The sequence below is a fragment of the Puma concolor genome, chromosome D1 (genome assembly GCF_028749965.1).
Source record: "Puma concolor isolate L17-30 chromosome D1, mPumCon1.1.hap2, whole genome shotgun sequence".
NCBI lineage: Eukaryota > Metazoa > Chordata > Mammalia > Carnivora > Felidae > Puma > Puma concolor.
The window spans coordinates 90,489,232-90,510,565 of record NC_141676.1 but is presented as its reverse complement, the minus strand read 5'-3'; the positions used below and the strand labels follow the sequence as shown (position 1 = coordinate 90,510,565).

The following is a 21,334-nucleotide window of genomic DNA, read 5'->3' as shown; positions in this document are numbered from 1 at the left end:
TTCCAGTTCAGGGATATTTGGATTATTTCCAATTTTTGGTAAGTAATTACTAATAATGCCACTATAAACGTTTGCATACAGGTTTTTATATTTTCACTTGGGTCAGTACCTAAAAGAGGTGGGATTACTGGGTTATATGGTAACTATCAGTTTAACTGTATAAGAAGATGCCAAAACTCTTTTCAAAGATGCTGTACCATTCTGCATCTCATCAGCAGTGTATGAGAGAGAGTTCCAGTTGCTCCACATCCTTGTCAGCACTTGATATTGTCAGTTTATAAAAATATTTAGACCATTCTAACAGATATGTAGTAGTATCTTATTGTTGTTTTAATATGCATTTCCTTAATGACTAATCATCTTTTCATGTACTTACATGCTGTCTGTGTATCCACTTTGGTGAAGGGTCCAAAACCTTTGTTCATTTTTTTTATTGGGTGATTTTTTTTAAGTTGTTGAACTTTGAGAGTTTTTTAAAATATATATTCTGGATACACCCTGTCCGGTGATTTGCAAGTATTTTTCTCCCAGTCTATAGCTTATATTTCCATTTTCTTACTATTATCTTTTGCCAAATAAAAGTTGTTAATTTTGATGGAAACCAATTTTTTGCCTTTTTATTTAATGTGTCATGCTTTGGGTGCCATAGCTAAGAATTCCCTTGCCCAACCCAAAGTCACAAAGATTTTTCTCCTATGTTTTCTTTTAAAAGTTTTATAAGACAGTGTTAACTTTTGGATCTATAATCCATTTTCAGTTGATTTTTTAAATAAGTTATGAGTTCTAGGTTAACATTTTTTTTGGCATATAGATATCTAATTGTCCCAGGACCACTTGTTAAAGACTATCACTTCTCCACACTAAATAGTTTTTATTTTAAAAGAAAGAATATGATTCTATCTAGCATGAGAACTCAAACATCTTCTATCATGAAGAGAGAAAATTCCATAGACCCATTGTCTCAGAGGTGGCTAAGAGAGAGTCCCCTTTGCTCAGAATACCACAATATTTGCTTTACTATCAGTATCATAAAACCAGAAATACTTTATACTCTATTGCTGGAGTTTCTAGTTGGTTATTGTTTGCCTAGCTCTTGAGATGTTTTAATGATTTATGGGTATGAGCACCAATACATGAAAATTCTTTTTTTGACAAATTGAACATATATTAAAACTTTCCAATGAGAACAAAACTGAAAGTTTTGTTTTTAAATTACAGAAGTAATACATGCTTATAGTAGAATGTAAATACAGTTGACCCTTGAATAGTATAGGTTTGAACCGCATGGGTACACTTCTATGCAGATTTTTTTCAACAAATGCAGTACAGTATGGTAAATGTATCTTCTTTTTCTTATTATTTTCTTAACGTGTTTCCCTAGTTTACTTTATTATAAGTATGGGTGTGTGTGTGTGTGTGTGTGCGCGCGCGCGCACGCACGTGCGTGCGTGTATAATGTAATGTACAAGATATGTATTAATCAGCTGTTTATCAGTAAGGCTTCTGATCAACGGTAGGCTATTACATTTGGGGGGAGTCATAATATTGTACACAGATTTTCAACTATGGGGTCAGTGGTTTCCTCTTTCTGTTTCCTTTCCTTGCTCCTTTGGCAGGCTTCTCATCCTTTTTATGACCTCAGATGTTGGCATACCCCAGGGCTCAATCCTTGGGTCTCTTTACTTCTTTATTCCACTCACTCTCTCGGTGATGGCATTTAATCCTGTGGTTCTAAGTGCCACATATACTGCCATGAGTCAGGGTTGTATTCTCCAACCTAACCTCTTCTCTGAACTCGCGACTGGTGTATGTAGTTGCCTTTTCAGCACATCTACCATGTATAACGGCATCTTGTCTGAAACTGAAATCTTCATTTCCCCACCTAATTCTACTCCTCACCCAGTCTTTCCTTTCTTAGTAAATGGCACCATTGTTCCTCTGGGTGCTAAGGCCAGACACCCAGATGTGTCATGGCAACTCTCTGTAGCTCAGACATGACATCCGCCCTTCCACAGGCTCTTCTGCCCCTAACTGTAAGGCACACGCGGAATTGACCACCTCTCACAACCACAGCTGCTACCTCTCTGGCCCATGCCACTGTGGTCTCTGGTCTGGAATGTGGCCTGGCCTCCTGGCTTACTCCTTTGCTTCCCCTCCACCCCTACATTCAGTCCCCGACATGGCAGCCATAGGGATCTTCAGGACACAGATCACATCATGTCCTTCTCCAGCTCGGATCTCACCAATATTTTTATCTCATTCTGAAGAAAATCCTAACTGTTTGGCCTGGGCTTGAAGACCTTATGTGATCTGACTGCAGCATATTTCTCCAAATTTTTATCTCCTGTGACTCCCCCCCCCCCCCTTTACTCACTCTGCCTTTTTTGCTTGACTTTGAACACAGACCATTCCCACTTTAGGGCTTTGCTCAAGCTGGTTCTGTGCCCCGGTGCTCTTCTCAAGATTCTCCTCTCCCCTGACTCACCTGTCTGCCAAAACTGTCACCTCTTCCTTGCCTTGCCTCCCCTCTCGGATGTATCTGCCTCCTCCTCACCTGCCCCATCTTCATAATCTGCTGTGTTTTTCTTCACAGAATTTATCACTACTTAGCATTATATGTATGCATATCTGTATGTATGTATGTATGTATATATATATAGTGGATATATATTTTTTTTAATTAAAAATTTTTTTTTACTTATTTAATTTGAGAGAGACAGAGAGAGCAGGGGAGGGGCAGAGACAAAGGGAGAGGATCCCAAGCAGGCTTTGCACCATCAGCACAGAGCCCGATGTGGGGCTCAAACCCATGAACTGTGAGATCATGACCTGAGCTGAAACCAAGAGACTAATGCCACCCAGGTGTTCCTTTAGCATTATATATTTATTTGTTTTCTGTCTACCTCCCTGACTGAAATGTAAGCTTCCTAAAGGTGGGACTTTATGTAATTCACTGCTATCCCCAACCTCTAGAACAGAGTACAGCCCATAGTAGTTGCTCAGTAACCATTTATGGCAGGATTGAATCCAGGATTAGATTAATACGTAGAGACCACTGTGCGCTATGTTCCACTCCCACTCCTTCTGTAGAGGTAATTACTGTTAATAACTTGACGACTAACTTCTTAGGCTTAAAAAAATGCATTTTTAAATACAGATACACATCTGGATTTTTTAATAGAATGCAGATTGTTCCATACCTTTATTTTCTCTCAATAATATATTTCAGAATTTTTTCACTTTATCCATCTTTCCATGTAACCTATCAATCAATGTATCTATCTGTCTATTTGTTTATATAGCTCTGTTTAGTGGTTACATCATAGTCCATACTGTAGATGTACCGCTAATCATTTTCCTGTTGATACGTGAGTTGTTTCCTTTTTTCACTATTATAAACAAGGCTGCAGTGAATACGCTTGTACATAAATCTTTGTGCTTATGGGCAAATTGGCCTCATTATAGAATTGCCTGGTCAGTAACTTGAGAGGCACTGCTTAGTTTGTCCTTTTATTAAAAATTTTTTTTAGAGAGAGAGAGCAGGGGAGAGGGAAAGAGGGAGAGAGGGAGAGAATCTTAGGCAGGTTCCATGCCCATTGTGGAGCCCGACATAGGACTCGATTCTATAACCCTGGGATCATGACCTGAGCCGAAATCAAGAGTCAGACACTTAACCAACTGAGCCACCCAGGCACCCCAGTTTGTCCTTCTAAAAGACTATACTGGTATATCACCAACAATATATGAGTGCCCATTTCCCCATATCCTTGCCAACACTAGATATTACCACACTTCCAAAATATTTTTTAATGTTAAGGAAAAAAGTTTAACTCTCTTCACCAGAGAAAGCGGAAACTCAGGTGATAAAAGCATTACTGACAGGTAGGTAACTAGGCAGTTGCCATGCTGGTAAGCTCCAGAGTATCTAGAATATAAGTTAGCCTGTTTAATAAAGACTGTTCCTTTTAAAAGAAATGTCCAAATTAAAGGAATAAAGTGATTTGAGATGAGAAATACCTCATGCCAGTAAAGAAGCTTTCAGATAATTTTTTTTCAAGAAGTGACATTTCGTAATGTATACTGGGAGATCCAAAACCAGAGGCCCAGGTGTCCTTATTTTCTTGCTATAATTCATTCCCAGATGTTTTTTTTTTTTCCTCAAAAAGAATCCACAACACAAAACCTCAAGTGTTAGCATTGGCTGGAGAGTTCATGGAAGTCATAGCCGTTGGTGATTTATTATTTAACAACTTTGTGGTTTGTACTGGGCCTTTCTAGAAGAACAAGAGAAGTTATCTGCTTTAATAACTGTGACTGGAGTCCAAAACAGAAGCATGGGAATGAATAAGAAGAGAAAAGCCAACCCAGAGGAGGGAGACAGAACACAAGCAGCCCCTGAATGTTTCTTTGAAATTGGTTCGTTTTAACCCAGAACTAGCATGAATGTTGCCTGGCTCACATGCCTGCCTTTGCCTTCGTAATGAGTTGTCAGGGCCAGGCCGAGTCCCCAAGGGCAGTCCCTATGTCTCCTCTGTATTCATCAGATATCAAAATGGGCTTGGGATGAGAGGTATTTTACTGGCATCAGTAAGTTAGAATTTGAAGAATTCTTTGAAATTATCTACTTTTACTCACTATGTGGATGGCAAGACTGAGGCCCAGAAAGATAAAATGACATATAGGTAATGATCATGACATTTGAAACATAATCCTAGTGAATAATGAAAAGGAAGAGCTCTTTTACTTGAACTTTAAAGACGTAAGATTCTTGGACAGAAAAGTACTTCTGCCTTGAAATTCCTAAGGCAGGAGTGGCACATGGCTAGCATATATACCACCTTACGCCCCCGCAGATGCCCACGGCATTTCAGCAGACGTCATCACTCAACGTCAGCTCTCTTTTCTCAGCCAAGCTCTGACCCAGCCTGGCAGTCGTCCTCAGCACAGTGCTGTAGGCAGCCGGCCGTAATGGATCCGAGTTTCCATGTGAATTAAAATCTTTCTGTTTGTCCCCCTTCCCTAAATGATGTATGCATGTGGTTCATGATGTGATAAGCGTGGACTTCAAGCCAGAAGAACTTGGTTTGACTCCTGGGCCTTCTTGCTCAAAGCTCTAATCTCTGTGATGTTAGGCACGTCACTTAGCCTTTCACTCAGCCTTGTCTCTGAAATGAAGAAGTTGAATGAAATACTCGTTTTCTTTTTAAAGTTTATTTCTTTATTTTGAGAGAGACAGTGGGGGAGGGGCAGAGAGAGAGAGGAGAGAGAGAGAATCCCAAACAGGCTCTGCAGTGGCAACACACAGAGCCCTAAGCGGGACTCAGACCCACGAAACTGTGAGATCATGACCTGAGCCGAAAACCAAGAGTTGACGTTGAGCCGACTGAGCCACCCAGGAGCCCCTGGATGAAATAATTGTTAAGCATCCTTCCAGCTCTGAAAAATGTTATGATTCAAGGTCTAAAGACCTCTCAGGAGGAATGCACAGTTTCAACTATGTATTTTTACAAAGACCAGAGGTGATTCTCAGGCAGTTTGTATATTACAAACCTATTTGTATTCTCAAGTGTGTGTTTCTAGCTTTTTCTGACAACTACTTTTCATCTGCTCAGATTATTGACCCATAGTTCTGAAACCAGAATTCAGAGGTTTAAAAAAGATGGCGGGTGCTCCTGGGTGGCTTGGTCAGTTACATATCTGACTCTAGATTTGGGCTCAGGTCACAATCTCACAGTTCATGGGATCAAGTCCTGTGTCGGGCACTGTGCTGACAGTGCAGAGCCTGCTTGGGGTTCTCTCCCTCTCTCTCTTCCTCTCTGTCCCTCTCCTCCCCCTTAAAATAAATAAATAAATTTTAAAAAGGAAAAAGAGAGAGGGGAAACGTCCACTTAACACCAGAGGAATTGCAGGACCCTCTTCCTGGCCGTGGGGACCTCTCATACCTCAGGCTGAGCACAGCTCACCCACCCACCCAGCAGTTCTAGGTCATGAGTTGCTGCTGCTTCCCCTTCTTCCATTATACCTCCTCGTGATCCAGAGGCCCCACCAGTCAGGTCTCTGCAAGTGGTCCTCCGGGGGCCTCTGGCTTACTTCCCCCGCTGGCTCCTCTTGTGACCTGCTTCCCTGTTTGTCTTCCAGGCCCTGCTTCCCTCCGGGCATACCCTCTCCTCTCAGTGATCACCCGACAGCCCGCGGTCATCTCCCACCTGGTCCCTGCCACCCCAGGAGCTGCCCAGGCATTGTCCTGCCACCCGGCCTCTGAGGCCACCTCTGCTGAGGTCCCGGGGGGCGAGGCTCTAGGCAGCAGCGAGTCAGAGACGGAGCAGCCCACGCCCCGGCAGAAGAAGCCCCGTCGGAGTCGCACTATCTTCACTGAGCTGCAGCTCATGGGCCTGGAGAAGAAATTCCAGAAGCAGAAGTACTTGTCCACCCCAGACAGGTGAGAAACCAGGGAGAGGACTGTCCGCAGGGAAGAAGACCCCTTTGGCTGTGTGTGGGGGATGGATGGCCACAAAGACTGTTTTAGAGAGGTTCCACACCACGGCAGGAGTCTCGTCCTTGGCTTCTGTAGTTCCCGCTCGTTCAACAGAACCCAGCCCACGTGCACTCCTCACACTTAAGCCCCGGAAGCCTGTGTGTTGCTGAATTTATGCTCCTTGCTGTATTTAGCTTAACTGCTCAAGTATAATAAGCAAGGTCATGTTTAGGAAATGGTTGCCCAGGTTCTGAGCTGGAAAACGGGTTTGGTTTTGAAAAGCCACTTTACATGCAGGCTCAGGTGCAGTGGGGCTAGATGTGGAATTGGGACCCGGGACCTTCTGGGGCTTCTCCCTACGCCGCGACTCCCAGCTGGCTCAGTGTGCTGGCCTGGCTCTTGCATGGAAAGGCCTGGATTAATTCGGTTGAGGAGCTGTTAGATGTCCTGATACATGTGAGAGATACTAAGTCAGAACCACGTGGCTGAGAGGAGGAGGACTTGGATGGGAGGCCCTTCTTTAAACCCTTTTGAGATCCAGATCATTGAGCTATGACCCCTGCTTTACTCAGATTCTCACCTTATTTCTTTAATTTAGTATCTAAACTGCAGACTGTGCAAGAATGTATGTCTTGTCTTGTTTCTTCAAACTCACTCTGGAGATGTGGAAGTGGCTGAGCTAATGAGCGATCTATTTTGGGGGAGGATTTTCCAGGCCCTTTCTGCTCACTTCCTGGTCCGTGCTAGGTTTGGCCCTTAGTCCTAGCAAAGAGAAAGGGAAGGAAACCCCAATGCATCTCTTAAGCTATTGGCAGCTGTTTGATACAAATTTAAGTGAGAGAGGAGTCTATAAACCACTGACCAAAGGGCACACATTCAATTAATCGGGCACCCGTCAGGGGTTTGCCGTATGCCGGGCACTGTGGCAGGGGTTAGGAGTCTAGAAAGTCCGGATCGAGGGGAAGGAAATGACAAATGACTACAACACAGTGCGTGGGTACTGGTGCCGGTGTGTTACCAAGGGCTGGAGGAGCACAGAGATATTGCTGAGTGTGTCGGGTGGGGACCGGGAAGGTTTCTCAGAGGAGGCAGCATTTACGAAGAGCTTTGATTCCAGAGGGAATGGCGCTCAGAGGCAGAGAGGCACGTCTCCCTGTTGAGGGAAATGCAAGTGGTAGGGACATCTCCAGATGAAGGTGCATGTGTGGGCGTGGCCAGAGATGAGGCCATGGGGATGGGAAGGCTCGTGGGCCTGGCCCAAGAATGCAGACTTTGTCTAGGCTGTCCATCAGCAGCCACCAAGCACTGCAAATGACATTTTAGACTCCTCACTTTGGTGGCACCGTAAGTGATTGATTTGAGAGGGAAGCGATGGAGCAGGAGAATGGGAGTCCAGGGATAGTAACTGAACACCTGAGTTAAGGTGGTGACAGTGGGAACACAGAGGGGAGAAGAGATTGGAGAACAGTTTTGAAGGTGGAATGGACAGAACTGACACTGGCATGAAGAAGAGAGGAGAGAGTGGGAATTCTGCGCTTCCAGGATCGGGCCACCGTAACTGCAGGTGTGCAAGGCAGAGGACAGACTGGGTTTGGTGGGGAAAGAGTGAGTTCTGTTTGAACTTGAGCATCTGAGGAGCCTTTGGGTGGACAGTGGAGACGTGGCTGTGAACGGGGGATTAACAGAAGGGATCTCTAGGCATCAGCAGCAATTTCGGTACCCCCGGCATGTGATGGAGAGCCTCGGGGATGTGGGCAACCAGGTGAGGTGGGCGCATTATTTACCACTTGTGTAGCGGTTTACCAGAAGGGCTTCAACAGGGTAAAACTTTAGGCTTATGTTCTAGAAGCCAGAGGATTCGTTAACAGAAATGTTAGTTCCTAACAAAGCTCCTGGGACTTCCGGATACCTGCCCAGGCACCTCTCAGGTGACCTACGTAGGATTGATTCACTTGCCTGGGGAGAAGGACACCATCTGGTTGGCATGGAAGCTGCCGCCTTAACCCGCCCTCTCCCGTGTTCCTCACCTCCCTATGTACGTGACCAGGGCCATGAGCACTCCCTCCTCCCACAGCTTTCTCCCTCTTCCCCTTTGTTTGTTTCTCCAGTTTCCTAGGTGACCCCATTTAAGCGAATATGCAGGGAAGTGAGAATTTGTAACGGTGGCAGGTAATGAGAGAAAGCTGATGACAGTGAAGCTGTTTCTGTAGCCAGAGTGAGTCAGGGGTGCATTTTTCCCAAGTGAGCTAACGCCATGTGCTAACACAACGCACAGAGCTGCGAACTGAGCCTTCCATTGACTAATGCACCTGATGGCCTCAGGTGAACCGGGCTGGAAGGCGCGGTGGGAGCCTGGGAGACCAGAAGCCTGTGGCATGGCCCCCTGGGTCCTTGGTTCTTCATGAATGACTGCCTGGGAAACAGCTCTCCGTTAGCGGGGGAGACCTAAGTGCTGTTGGCACCGGGGCTTTATTAGCTTCAGTCTGTTAATCACTTTCAATAAAACTGTTAGCTTCCAGGAGCCCTTTTCCTGGGACGGCCAGACATACATGAATGCAGATTTAAGACAGGTTCTGAAGTTCCTCGGAGAAAGACTGTGTTTAGTATTGGAGGTTTAAATTGTGCACTCTAGTCAGAGCAGGGGGGCTGGGCAGTGCACCCGGCAGTACCAGGAATTAGCACCTGGAACCTTCATTGCCGATACCCATTGGCCTTCCTGATGGTGATATGTTGCTCGTCACTCTCACGGGGAAGATAGTTGGAGCTGAGAACTCACACCCGGGAGTCCCTGAGGCTCAGGTTCTTGGCTCTGAAGGTTTGTGTGAGATAAGGGACCTTAGATCCACAAATTATGATCCTTAGAAACCTCAGAATTGTAATCCTCAGGATCCTGGGACCCTTGAAAGTGGTGACCCCTGCTCATTATATCAAGGGTGCTCATCCCAAATTAGTGCTCTAGCTGTCCATACTTCTGCAGTGACCCAGGTTGGAGCCACAGGGAGACAGCTAGGGTTGGCTCAAGGAGGTGGTCCAACCAGTTGATGCTCAGGTAGACCTGGGGTTCTTAACAAAGTAGATCAACAAAGTAGTTGTAATCTTGAGGACTGGGTTTGGAAGCCTGGTTCTTTTTCACATTTAATATGCTCCAATTGGGTTGTTTGCTACACCTTTTGATGTGGCACCCACCCCTGCATTCTTCTCTACAAAAGCTTGAGCGAGGACTTCCCTTTGACAGATCTAACTTGTACAAAAATATGGTGGGTGGAGGGGAGCCCCTACACAGGAGGAGGACTAGAAGACAGACGTAAGACGTAAGCAAGTTTGAATTCTGGCTCCACTTCTCACTCTAGGATCATCTACCAAGGGTCAGCAAAGTTTTTCTTGTACAGGGTCAGCGAGAAAATATTTTCGGTTTTGTGGGCCATATAGTCTTTGTCTCCACCATTCAACTCTCAGGCCGTAGCATGAAAGCCGCCACGGACAGTACGTAACAAAACTTTATTTACAAAAGCAGGTAGCAGACAGGATTTAGCCATGGTTAACAAGAGATTCTAGTCTCTCCAAGCTTCAAATCTCTCATCCATAAGATGGGGAATAATTATACCTACTTCACAGCACTGTGAATGAAAGAAATAAGACAGCATATGTCAGGGGCTTAGCACGGGGACCTGGGTACTCAAGAAATAGTTGCTCTGTTGTCAGAAGTAGCTCCAACCTCACACCTCCCAGGAATGGCTTTGACATTCAGGACTTTTCAGAAGGCTACAGAGAAATGCAGAACCGTGGTTAAAAGCAGAATGGGAAACAGGAGGGGCTACTGATTTAATTTCATTTGGAGTCTACCATTATAACAGTTTAGGGCAGCTACAAGGAATGAATTAATCCATCAGAAGGTATTTTTGAGCAGGAATGAATCAATACATCAGAAGGTATTTTTGAGTCCTTGGTCTGGCTTTAGAATGTGATAGGCACATTTGTGGACTCTGCCCTTGCAGTTGAGTCAGGGAGGCACAAATTATTCATGTGAAACAGTTAAAGAACACTTGAGAATGTGGAGCCACCTCGGTGAGGGCTGACAGTTGGGAAGGTACAGAGCAGATAATCCATGGGAGGTGTCATGGGTGTGGGGAGGCTCACCTGGTTGGCGGGGGGTGGGGGAGAGTGGCTTGAGCCAGATCTGGGATGATGAGCAGGATTTTGACAAGGATGATAGGTCTTAACTTTTCCTTTCCAGTATGGATTTGGGGGTCAGAGCCCTTATTTTGTGTAGGATCCCAGTAAAGACTCTGTCAGGTCAGAAAGAGGACTTTGCAGTCAAGGCTGAGAAATCCTCTTTGGGTCCAGTGTAGACAGTGAATGTTTCCAGGACGATTGCCCTAGGTATCTGTGGGTGTGGGCAACTGTTTTCTAGGTTCCAGAGTTTTATCCATGAGATTCTTGGAAAGTATAGTTTTGGGGGGAAGAACTGGTTTAATGGGGGACGTTCACGCATTGATAGCAGTGCCAGAGTTGGTCAAAGGACCCCATCTCTACTGCCCTTTCCCTCCTTCCTCATCCTTCCTCTGTATCTCATGCCTTCTAGGTTGGACTTGGCCCAGTCTCTGGGACTCACTCAACTGCAGGTGAAGACTTGGTATCAGAACCGCAGGATGAAGTGGAAGAAAATGGTAAGAAAGAAGAGAGTGAGTCTCACCGTGTGCCCATCATGATGGGAAAAATTCTTACTACAGGGCTGGTAAGGAGGCAGGAAGGACCATTTGGTGGTTTGGGTTCCAGAGAGTGTGATTCCTATCATGATGCTGTCTGTGGGGGGAGGCAGTTTGAACAGTCAGATAAGTCATTCCTCCTGACCTGGATTTCCTGACCAGAAGGATATTCTTTTTCACAGTTTCCTTAGAAATAAAAGAAAGCCCACAAGCTTCTCAGTTGCTAGTTTTAACCCCACCTGCTAGCCTTTTCAAAGAACTTCCTTCCCCCTCCCACCAGTAGCTTAGAATAGAAGTCAGTACTCTTTGTTTATAATGACATATAGGACCCATCTGTTGTTCCTGTAGCTCTGTGTCCTGTAATGCAGTGATTCTCAAACTTTAGTGGGCATCAGAGTAACCTGGGTTGCAGGCAAAAACGTAGAACTCCAGGAGCCTCCCAGCACCCTGACTGCAGAGATCTGTGACAAGGCTGGGAATGCATGTGCTAACAAGCTCCCAGCTTCCTCTGATGCACTTGATATAAGGACTACGGGGTCCCTAATACTGCTCTACCACCTAGCTAATGCCTCATTCCATCTTTGGTTTTTCAATGGACTGATGAACAGAAACATCTCTCTAAACAAACCCCCCCCCCCCCAAAAAAAATCTACATCTCTTATATTTTGAGGAACTCAACTTCCTTTAAAAAAAAAAAAAAAAAAAAACAGTTTGAAAGATGTGTTAAATCCAAACTTCCCAAGTAGTTGAGTGTTTCATTTCCAGTTTTGTAAACTGCAAGGGGAAAAGGTCAAAGCCCAGAGAACAGAGGTGAGCTGGGAAAAGAGGCTGGGAAGCAGCCTATTTTCTTTAGGGACCAGGAATACTCAGAAACCTCAGAATTGTAATCCTCAGAAACCTGGCACCTGGTCCTTTGTCAATCCTCACTGAATCCTACTGGTCCTTTCTCGTCTCGCATGGACCAGGGGGTCCAGGCCTGCTTGGTTTACATTCTAATTTGCTAACCCATCTGGTCATGCGCCATCTTCTCTGGCATTTCAAAGGCTAGAATCTGATTTTTTTTTTTTTTTATACAATCACTGGAGAATATTACCTTAGCTATTGGAGAATAGCTAAGGTAATTCTCCATCCCCTAGTTTTCAGGAAAACAGGTAAGCTGATAGATATTTTTAATAGCTAATAGATAGTGAGACATTGTCTCATTTTTTGTGTTTTTGTCCAGTAATTTTTTCTGAAAACTTTAGTTCTTGCTGTTGACTGCTAACAATGAGAAAAATAAATACGTTGTAAATTAATATTAATGGGAAACATTAAAAAAAAAAAAAGCCAACAAGGCAGCATTTATCTTCCCGGAAGGAAATTCCTAGGCAAATCTCATCATTTCCTCTGGGAAGGCCTGAGCCTGAGCGGAAGGGATGTTCATGAAGGTGGAGGCCGTGTGGCTCGCGGAGTGCTTGCGAGACGAGGCCTAGATGTCACTTGCGTGTACAAAACACACATACGCTGGGTGAATCAGCACGTGTGTTAGCCTCTCTTGTGAGCCATGCCTTGTCCTAGGCATTATGGGAAGTAACGAAATAAGATGTAAGCCTGCCTTCATGGCATTTGTGATCTAGCTGGGGAATCGAGGTCCAGGAAGCAGCCAGGGAGCACATGATGATGAGTTATAATTACTGGGCGTTGTATAAGCCCACAAGAGTTCAGAGGACAGGTATGTGAGAAGGGTGCCGGGAGAAGGTGCCGGATAAATGGGATTCAGTTAAATAGTGTTCATCGCAACACCTCGAGAATGCTAACACACACGTGAAAACGATGGCGGAAACCTCCTGGGGGACTGATCTCAGAAAGAACCAGATCTGGGAGTTAGAAACCCTGGGCCAAGTTCCCATGCCTGTCCCTCCCTGACTGATTTTGGGCAAGTCTGCCACCCACCTCCTTCCTCCGTCAATCATCATCGTCGACATCAATGTCTCCTGAGCGGCAGAGGCATTGTTGAAATCGGTTATCAGCAATCTCTTCGTGAGTCAGACGATTAATGAATTGACAGCTCGCCATCCCTGCCAGCACCGCCCGATGCCCGTGGGACGAGCGTGTGCCTTTGCCTCCGACGTCACTTGCTGGTCACCCGCCACTGTGCTACAGGCACAATGTGAGCTGGTTATCCATGTTGTATAAGGCAAGATGGAAGTAAGTGAGCAGATTGAACCTCAGCGTGCCACAGGCCCACCACATTCAGGTCCCTTTAGGAAGCAAGAGCGCCAAGCTCTCCATTCACCAGTTATTTATTGAGCATATATTGGAGCACCGGGCAATGGAGATGCAAAGGTAGGTCATGAACCCATCCGTTCCAAAATAAAATTAGAGCTAGATAGTCAAGGAGGAGGAGACCGATCTGTAAAACTAGTAATCATTCAGAGTGATCAGGGCAACAGGGGGATTTACTGGGTTCAGAATCAGGATAGAGAAGGGAGGGCTTCACGTTGGTTTTAGTGGGTGAATAGAAGTGGGACAAGCAAAGGTGGGAAAAGCGTCATGGGCAGAAATCCTTGGAGCACTTGAACTACTTCAGAATGGCCAGAGCTAAAAGGAGAGAGAGGGTCGTTGCTCAGTTTGTGGGTCTGAGTTCCGACTCCCCCAGAACAGCGAGCCATTGTTGGGGGCCTGAGCCTGATTGCCTCATGTTTTCCTGGTAAAACTCTTTCAAGGCTATCTCTTCAAGTACTGGGAGAAAAAGAAAAAGCTAATTGGGTAATAAAGATGTCTCAAGGCTAGTAACCTAATTGGAACTGGAAAAAGATTAGCACTTGATTCTGAGTTATTCACACGGCGGCCAACGATAGTGCTGCCAGAGGCCAGATAGCATCTCTGACTAGTTTTTACCGGTCAGCATTTGTAAGCTATAGCAGGTTGGGTAAATTTAATCTTGCACATTAGATGGGACGCTCACCCTCCACTCCATTTCTCTTTGGCTTTAGTTCCAGGAGGACCCAGAATGTTTTGCAACAGGCTGAAAGTGCCTCATTATTCAGTGATCTCTTTCAGCTCTAACACGCAGTTCTGTTCTGTGAGAGGATCCAAATGTATTCACCACCTTCCTGCCCCGGTCACAGAATTGGGTGGGCCACAGACCATGTACCATCATCAGCAAGTCTCCAGAATAGGCAACAATTCCACACAATGCTACCAGTTACTGTCTATGTAATCTTGAGCAGGTTACTTAACCTCTGTGCGCCTGTTTCCTCGTTAGTACAATGCCTAATATACATGTACCTTATAGGGTTGTGGTGTTGACTGAGCTAATCCCTGTAAAGCTCTTACCACCATGCCTGCTGCATAGTATGCAGCTGAGAAATTTAGCTGCCACCCTCCTCCTCCTCCTCCTCATTTACCTATCCATGCTTTCGGAGGCCAGGAGACACAAGCTGAAATTTCCAGCTGAATGTTTCTTTTGGATGACAGCGATCCTGGCTGTTTGTTCTTTCTCACTGAGCACTTGCTGGGTCGTCTCCCAGTCAGTGTCTTCGTGTTTGGGGCCCTGCTTGAGGCACCACTGGGCCTTTAGGATAGAAAGGCTGCTGAACAGAGTGCTGGGAAGAGATTCATGCTGGAGAATCTGAACTTGCCTCTCACTGCTTGGGAACACTCATCAGTTTAGCAGACTCTCACTGCTCCAGAGAGCTGCAAATGAAGACAGAGAAAAAGGAGCAAAAAGCACCCCGGTTAAGGAGTCCGTGGCCGAGGGTCTGCTGGGAGACTGCATAACTGCAGATGAATATTAGAAATAACAGGAGCACAGGGCTGCTCAGTGGTTGGCTCAGTTGGTTGGGCGTCCAACTTTGGCTCAGGTTGTGATCCCGCAATTCGTGAGGTCAAGCCCCGCATTGGGTTCGCTGCTGTCAGCGCAAAGCCCCCTTCAGTCCAGTCTTCTCTCTCTCTGCCCCTCCCCTGCTTGTGCTCTTGCTCTCTCTCAAAAATAAATAAACCTTAAAAAAAAAAAAAAGGGAAGAAAAGAAATAACAGCGGCACATTTTAGGTATCCTTCGTACATTATGCACAATGAGCGTTAGATTCAAATGGGCAGGGTTTTGTGTTCAAATCCCAGCCCTGCCCTCGGCTTGCTCTTTGACCACGACAAACCACTTCTGCCTGCTCGGTTTCCTGTCTGAGTAATGGAGGAGGTAGAGGGTTCCTCCCTGCATTGGCATTACAGCTGTGCTGTCAAACTGCCTGTCCCTGACCCAAGCGCCTCGGGAAGGGAAGAGAGGCCTGTCCTGACATCTTCAGCAACAGAACATTTGAAAAACAGTTGTAAAACTCTAGTTTTAGAGTTCTGAGGCAGACTGGCAGCAGGCACAGCTAATAGACGTAGATGGTGTGCAAGCTGTTTTTCCGAGAGGCATGTGACCTCGAGAGCAGTGGGTTGTCTGACTCTCCCAACCGAGGGAACTAAACTGGCTTTAGGAGTCATTGGGAAGGAGGGATCTGGGGATGAGGGCCACAGGGTGCATGAGAATGTGCAGCTCCTGGAGTGGGGCGGTTGTGAGATAATGGCACATCTCAGGTGTGCTGGGAGGCAGGGGGCCAGAGGTTGAGTGCGGGAAGCAGCCAAGAGGGTAGTTATCTCCTAATTACTGCTTGTGCTGGAATGTTTTATTCCATTTAGAAAATGGTCTGATTGTTTTTATTATTATTTTTTTTCATGCGGTAGGAAGACAGCCAGGTGGGGTCTATCCAAGCTGTGTGGGTGGTGTTCTCTAATTGCTGGGCTGGACTTTCTTTTGCCAATTAGGTGGCTTCCTTAGACCTGCCCTTTTATAACTTGATTACTATATGGGGCAACTTAATTTTGTATAACCTCTTTTATACCAAGTGGAGCTGCTTTCAACATGTCAATTCCATCTTGGCACATCTGGGTGCTTTCAACAGCCTACACTCAGACTGAATTAAAAATCAGATGCTGACTTATGTGAAAAGGAATATATAGGGACGCCTTCTCCCCAGAGTTGGATTCTGTCAGCATGTATCCCTTGTTAGAGGTCCCCTTTATATCTCTGTGTTTGCTGTTTGCATGGAAAGTACAGTGGCCAAGCAGATTCCTGGCTAGAAGGAGGTGTTTACTGAGAGCTAATGGGTTTCCTCGTGCCATATACAAAAAATAAAGTGAACCCCAGACCTAAATGTAAAAGCTAAGACTGTAAAACTCTTGGAAGAAAATTTAAGAGTAAGTATGCACAGCCTTGGATTTGGCAAAACCCGCTTAGCACACTAAAAGCACAAGCAACAAAAGAGAAACTGGGCTTCATCAACATTAAAAACCTTTGTGCTGTAAAGGACATCCTCAAGAAAGCAAAAAGACAATACACAGAATGGGAGAATGCATTTGCAAATCTTGTGTCTGATAATGGACCTGTATCCAGAATGTATAAAAAGCTATTACAACTCAGTAATAAAAAGACAACCAGATTTTCAAATGGGCAAAGGATTCTTCTTCTAAAGAAGACACAGAGCTGGCCCATAAGCACAGGGAAAGATGCCAAACGTCATTAGTCATCAGGGAAGTGCAACTTACACGGGAGACCACTTCCTACCCACCGGCATGGCTATAACCACAAAGATAGAATATCAAGTATTGGTGAGCATATGGAGAACTGGAACCTTCATATACTGCTGATTGGCATGGTGCCACTGCTTTAGAAAACAGGTCTGGAAGCTCGTCAAAAAAATGTAGTGACCCTATGACCAGCAATTCCATTTGTAGGTATGTACCCAAAAGAACTGAACAGATACTTCTATACCCATCTTCATGGCAGCACTGTTCACAGCAGCCAAAAGGTAGAAGCAACCCAGGTGCCGATCAGTTGACGCATGGGCAGATGGAATGTGGCATATCCATACAGTCTATATTAGTTGGCCATAAAACGGAATTGAAATATCGATATATGCTACAACATGGATGACCCTTGAAAACATTATGCTGACTGAAAAGAAGCCAGTCACAAAGGATGACATATTGTATAACCTAATTCATACGAAATGTCCAGAGTAGGCAAATTTGTGGAAACAGAATCAAGATCAGTGGTTGCCTAGGGTTGGGGAGCAGGGGCTGGGGAGAAATACAGAATGACTAACGAGTGTGGGGTTTCTTTTGGGGGGCAATGAAAATGTTCTAAAATTGGATTCTGGTGATAGTTGTACAATTCTGACTGTACTAAAAATCACAGAATTGTCAATATGAATGGATGAAGTGTATGGTATGTGAATTATATCTCAGTAAAGCTGTTTTAAAAAAAGAACCTATGGTTTATTGAATTCATTCATTCTTACAATTTGGCACTGGAGATCCTGTGCTCCTCTCAAAGGAAAGAGTAAGTATTTAGTGACTGCAGAGATGTAGTTAGAAGTTGCTTGCCTAGAGCCTGACGCAAGGGATAGATGTAGGATTCACCTTCAAGGAGCCTCTGTTCAACTACGGAAGGTAAGATTAAGCTAGTTATGTAAGCAGCAAAAATATAGTTCCCTCCTAATTATCTGTGCTAATCCAGGTACTCCTGAAGCCCTTCTCACTAGCTGCTGAGAAAATCAACAACTAAACCACACCAGAGTACAGAGCCAGTGGAAGGACTGTCTGTTATGTTCTAAAGTAACACATAAATATTTTTAGAGTTACCCCTTCGTAAGTCATGGTACCCTTGCGAACATCACACACTGGGATAATAATGTGTGAGATCAGCAAAGGCCATTTGGGATACTGTTATTTTGCTTGCTTTATATCTTTCTTCACCTCTAGGAAAAGGCTTGTTGTTCAATACCAGTTATTGAATGCCTGCTATGTGCAAGGGCTGAGTGGGTGGGACAGGCAAGTAAACATGCAGTGACAGTGGTTTATGAAAAGTGCTCGCATGGAGGGAGTGTAAGAGCTCATAGGGCACATGGTGGAGGGTGTTGGACTTCCACTTGGGAGATCACAGAAGGCTCCCAGGAGAAGCACTGTCTAACCTGAGTTAACCAGATGAGGAGGGTGGGAGGCCTATTCTGGACCGAGGAAATCTGTCATTCAGAAAAAGTTCTTGTTCTTTCCAGTACACTATCTGTTGGTCACCCTGTGAGATAAGGTATTATTATCTCTGTTTTGCAGATAAGGAAACTGAGGCTCAGAGTCTTTAAAGAACTCTGAACTCTCCCAAAGACAAAACAGAAAAGTAACAGAGTTAGCATTTAATCTAGTTATTCTGCTTTCAAAGCGAGCTAGAACTTTCTATTCTCTACTACATCCTTGAACACTATAATTCTATATTTCTTTTTTTTGTTTGTTTTTAAACACGTTTTTGAAATGTACATCCAAGTTAGTGAACATATATAATAGGGTAATAATAATTCAGGAATAGAATTTAGTGATTCATCATTTACATATAACACCCAGTGCTCATCCCAACAAGTGCCCTCCTTAAAGCCCATTGCCCATTTAGCCCATCCCCCCACCCAACACCCTTCCAGTAACCCTCAATTTGTTCTCTGTATTTAAGAGTCTCATGGGGCACCTGTGTGGCTCAGTCGGTTAAGCGTCCAACTTTGGCTCAGGTCATGATCTTGCTGCTCATGGGTTTGAGCCCTGCATTGGGCTCTGTGCTGACATCTCAGAGCCTGGAGCCTGCTATGGATTCTGCGTCTCCCTCTCTGCCCCTCCCTCTCTGCCCCTCCCCCACTCACACTCTGTCTTTCTCTCTCAAAAATGAATAAATATTAAATTTTTTTTAAAGAGTCTCTTATGGTTTGTCTCCCTCTCTGTCTTCATATTATTTTTGCTTCCCTTCCCTTATGTTCATCTGTTTTGTATCTTAAATTCCACATATGAATGAAATCATATGATATTTGTCTTTCTCTGACTGACTTTGCTTAGCATAATACATTCTAGTTCCATCCATTTGTTGCAAATGGCAAGATCTCATTCTTTTTGATCACTGAGTGATATTCCATTGTATATATATACCACATCTTCTTTATCTGTTCATTAGTCAATGGACATTTGTTGTCTTTCCACACTTTGGCTATTGTCGATAGTGCTGCTATAAACATTGGGGTGCATGTGCCCCTTTGAAACAGCGCACCTGTATCCTTTGGATAAATATCTAGTGCAATTGCTGGGCCGTAGGGTAGCTCTATTTTTAAGTTTTCGGGGAACCTCCATCCTGTTTTCCAGAGTGGCCACACCAGTTTGCATTCCCACCAGCAGTGCAAAAGGGTTCCTCTTTGTTCACATCCTCGCCAACACCTGTTGTTGCCTGATTTACTCATTTTATCCATTCTGACAGATGTGAGGTAGTATCTCATTGTGGTTTTGATATGGATTTGCCTGATGAGTGATGCTGAGCACATTTTCATGTGTCTGTTAGCCATCTGGATATCTTCTTTGGAAAAGTGTCTCTTCATGTCTTTTGCCCATTTCTTCACTGGATTATGTCTTTTGGGTGTTGAGTTTGATAAGTTCTTTATAGATACAATTCTATATTTCTTACATTTTTTTCTGATTACAGAAATATATGATCATTGTTTGAAAAAAATTAGAAAATACAAAAAAAATTTAAAAATGATTGATGATCTTGATACTGCAAACAAGGTGGTATATAGTTGTCTGTCCTCTAGTTTGGATTATGCTGGTATAACCTGTTTTCCACAAAAGTATATTAATAATATTTCCCGTATCACTAAACATTCTCCTACATAATAACTGTAATGGTTATCAAGTATTCTGTGTTTGGGATATACTATAATTATCTACCCAATCATATAGCAGAAATTTAGAGTATATTTCCCCCAGTTTTTGCTGTTAAAACCAATTCTTTGATGAACATTTTTTGCAGATCAATCTTTACATCAGTCTTTGATGACTTCCTTAGGCTTAATTACTAGAAGTGGAATTTCTATGTCAGAGTGTACACATTTTAAGACTTTTGATTTGAATTCTCAGATTGCCTTTTGAGATGGTTGTACCCTTTACACTTCCATACTGGAGTATGAGTATTTCTCTTCCTGCTTGCTATAAATACTGTCTTTTTCTTTTAACTTGTCAACTTGATAGAAATCACAGTAATATTTTAATTTTTTATTTCTTTCCTTACCGTTGAAGTTGGATTTTTTAAATGTGTTTGTGATCGTTTTATTTAATGCCAAAATATGTAATATTGACGGAAAATGAGTAATGAACATTTAACGAATGAAAATGTCTTTATACCCTAGAAGTGATGAGTTGAAAATCCTTTTTGCCAGGCCATCACTGCTGGGAATGGATGGTATAGATGCTCTTGACTGGGAAAGAGGAGGGAGGAAGTTCTTTATTAGATTTAATGACCATCCTTTTTTCCCATATAGGTTCTTAAAGGTGGACAGGAAGCACCCACAAAACCCAAAGGTCGTCCCAAGAAGAACTCCATCCCCACCTCAGAAGAGATTGAAGCTGAAGAGAAGATGAACAGCCAGGCCCAGAGCCAGGAGCGCCTTGCACCCTCCCAGAGACAGGAGGAGCTCTGTGACACACAGGAAGCAAAAGCATGCGATGTCCCCTTAGAGATGCCAGAGCCCCCAGGCCAGCCCCGAGAGTTGCCAGTAGCCTCTTCGGAACCCCCACCATCAAGCTAAAATAAAACTCTTTGGGGGGAAGGGGGAGATGGGGAGGAATGGAAAGAGAAGGCAGGGAGAATAGGGAGCCGCTTCCCAAAGCCTGGTAAACTCGGTGGGGGGAGAGGGGGAACAAGAGATCCGCGCCCCCCTCTCTCCCACGGGTCTCAGTGGTTTTCATCACAAGCATTTGATGAAGACTTGGCTTGCCTTAGGCCTTTCTGTTCCTGAAAGGCTGCTTTAGCCATGGGATGCCCTTGACGAAGGGAAACAGTGCCTTGGAACTGCCTGCCCCCACTGGGGTGGTGGCTTCGGGGCTGGGTGCAAGAGGCCTGCCCATGTTGCGAGCCCCACCTGGCGTGGTGGAGGACTGCTCTGGCTCTCTCCCTGCCAGCCTCTGGGCAGCCCGGCGTCCAAGCAGAGAGAGATGGAGAAGCTTGGGCAGCACGCCTGGCTTCCTTGCTGACTCAGCACTTAACTTCTGTAGTTTTGAAAGAGAATTTAATGGTTTTGGTTGTTTTTTTTTGGGGGGGGGGGGTGG

General features: G+C 44.7%; 1 protein-coding gene across 1 annotated transcript in view; it reads left to right on the top strand.

The window, feature by feature from the left end:
- Positions 1-21,330, top strand: part of BARX2 (BARX homeobox 2) — a 76,425-nt gene extending 55,095 nt beyond the window's left edge. The window contains exons 2-4 of the mRNA XM_086678669.1: positions 6,139-6,439; positions 11,058-11,142; positions 20,548-21,330. Of these exons, the coding sequence (XP_086534795.1) occupies positions 6,139-6,439; positions 11,058-11,142; positions 20,548-20,814 (653 nt within the window). The 3' untranslated portion in view covers positions 20,815-21,330. The remainder of the gene's footprint in view (positions 1-6,138; positions 6,440-11,057; positions 11,143-20,547) is intronic.
- Positions 21,331-21,334: the final 4 nt, after the last annotated feature.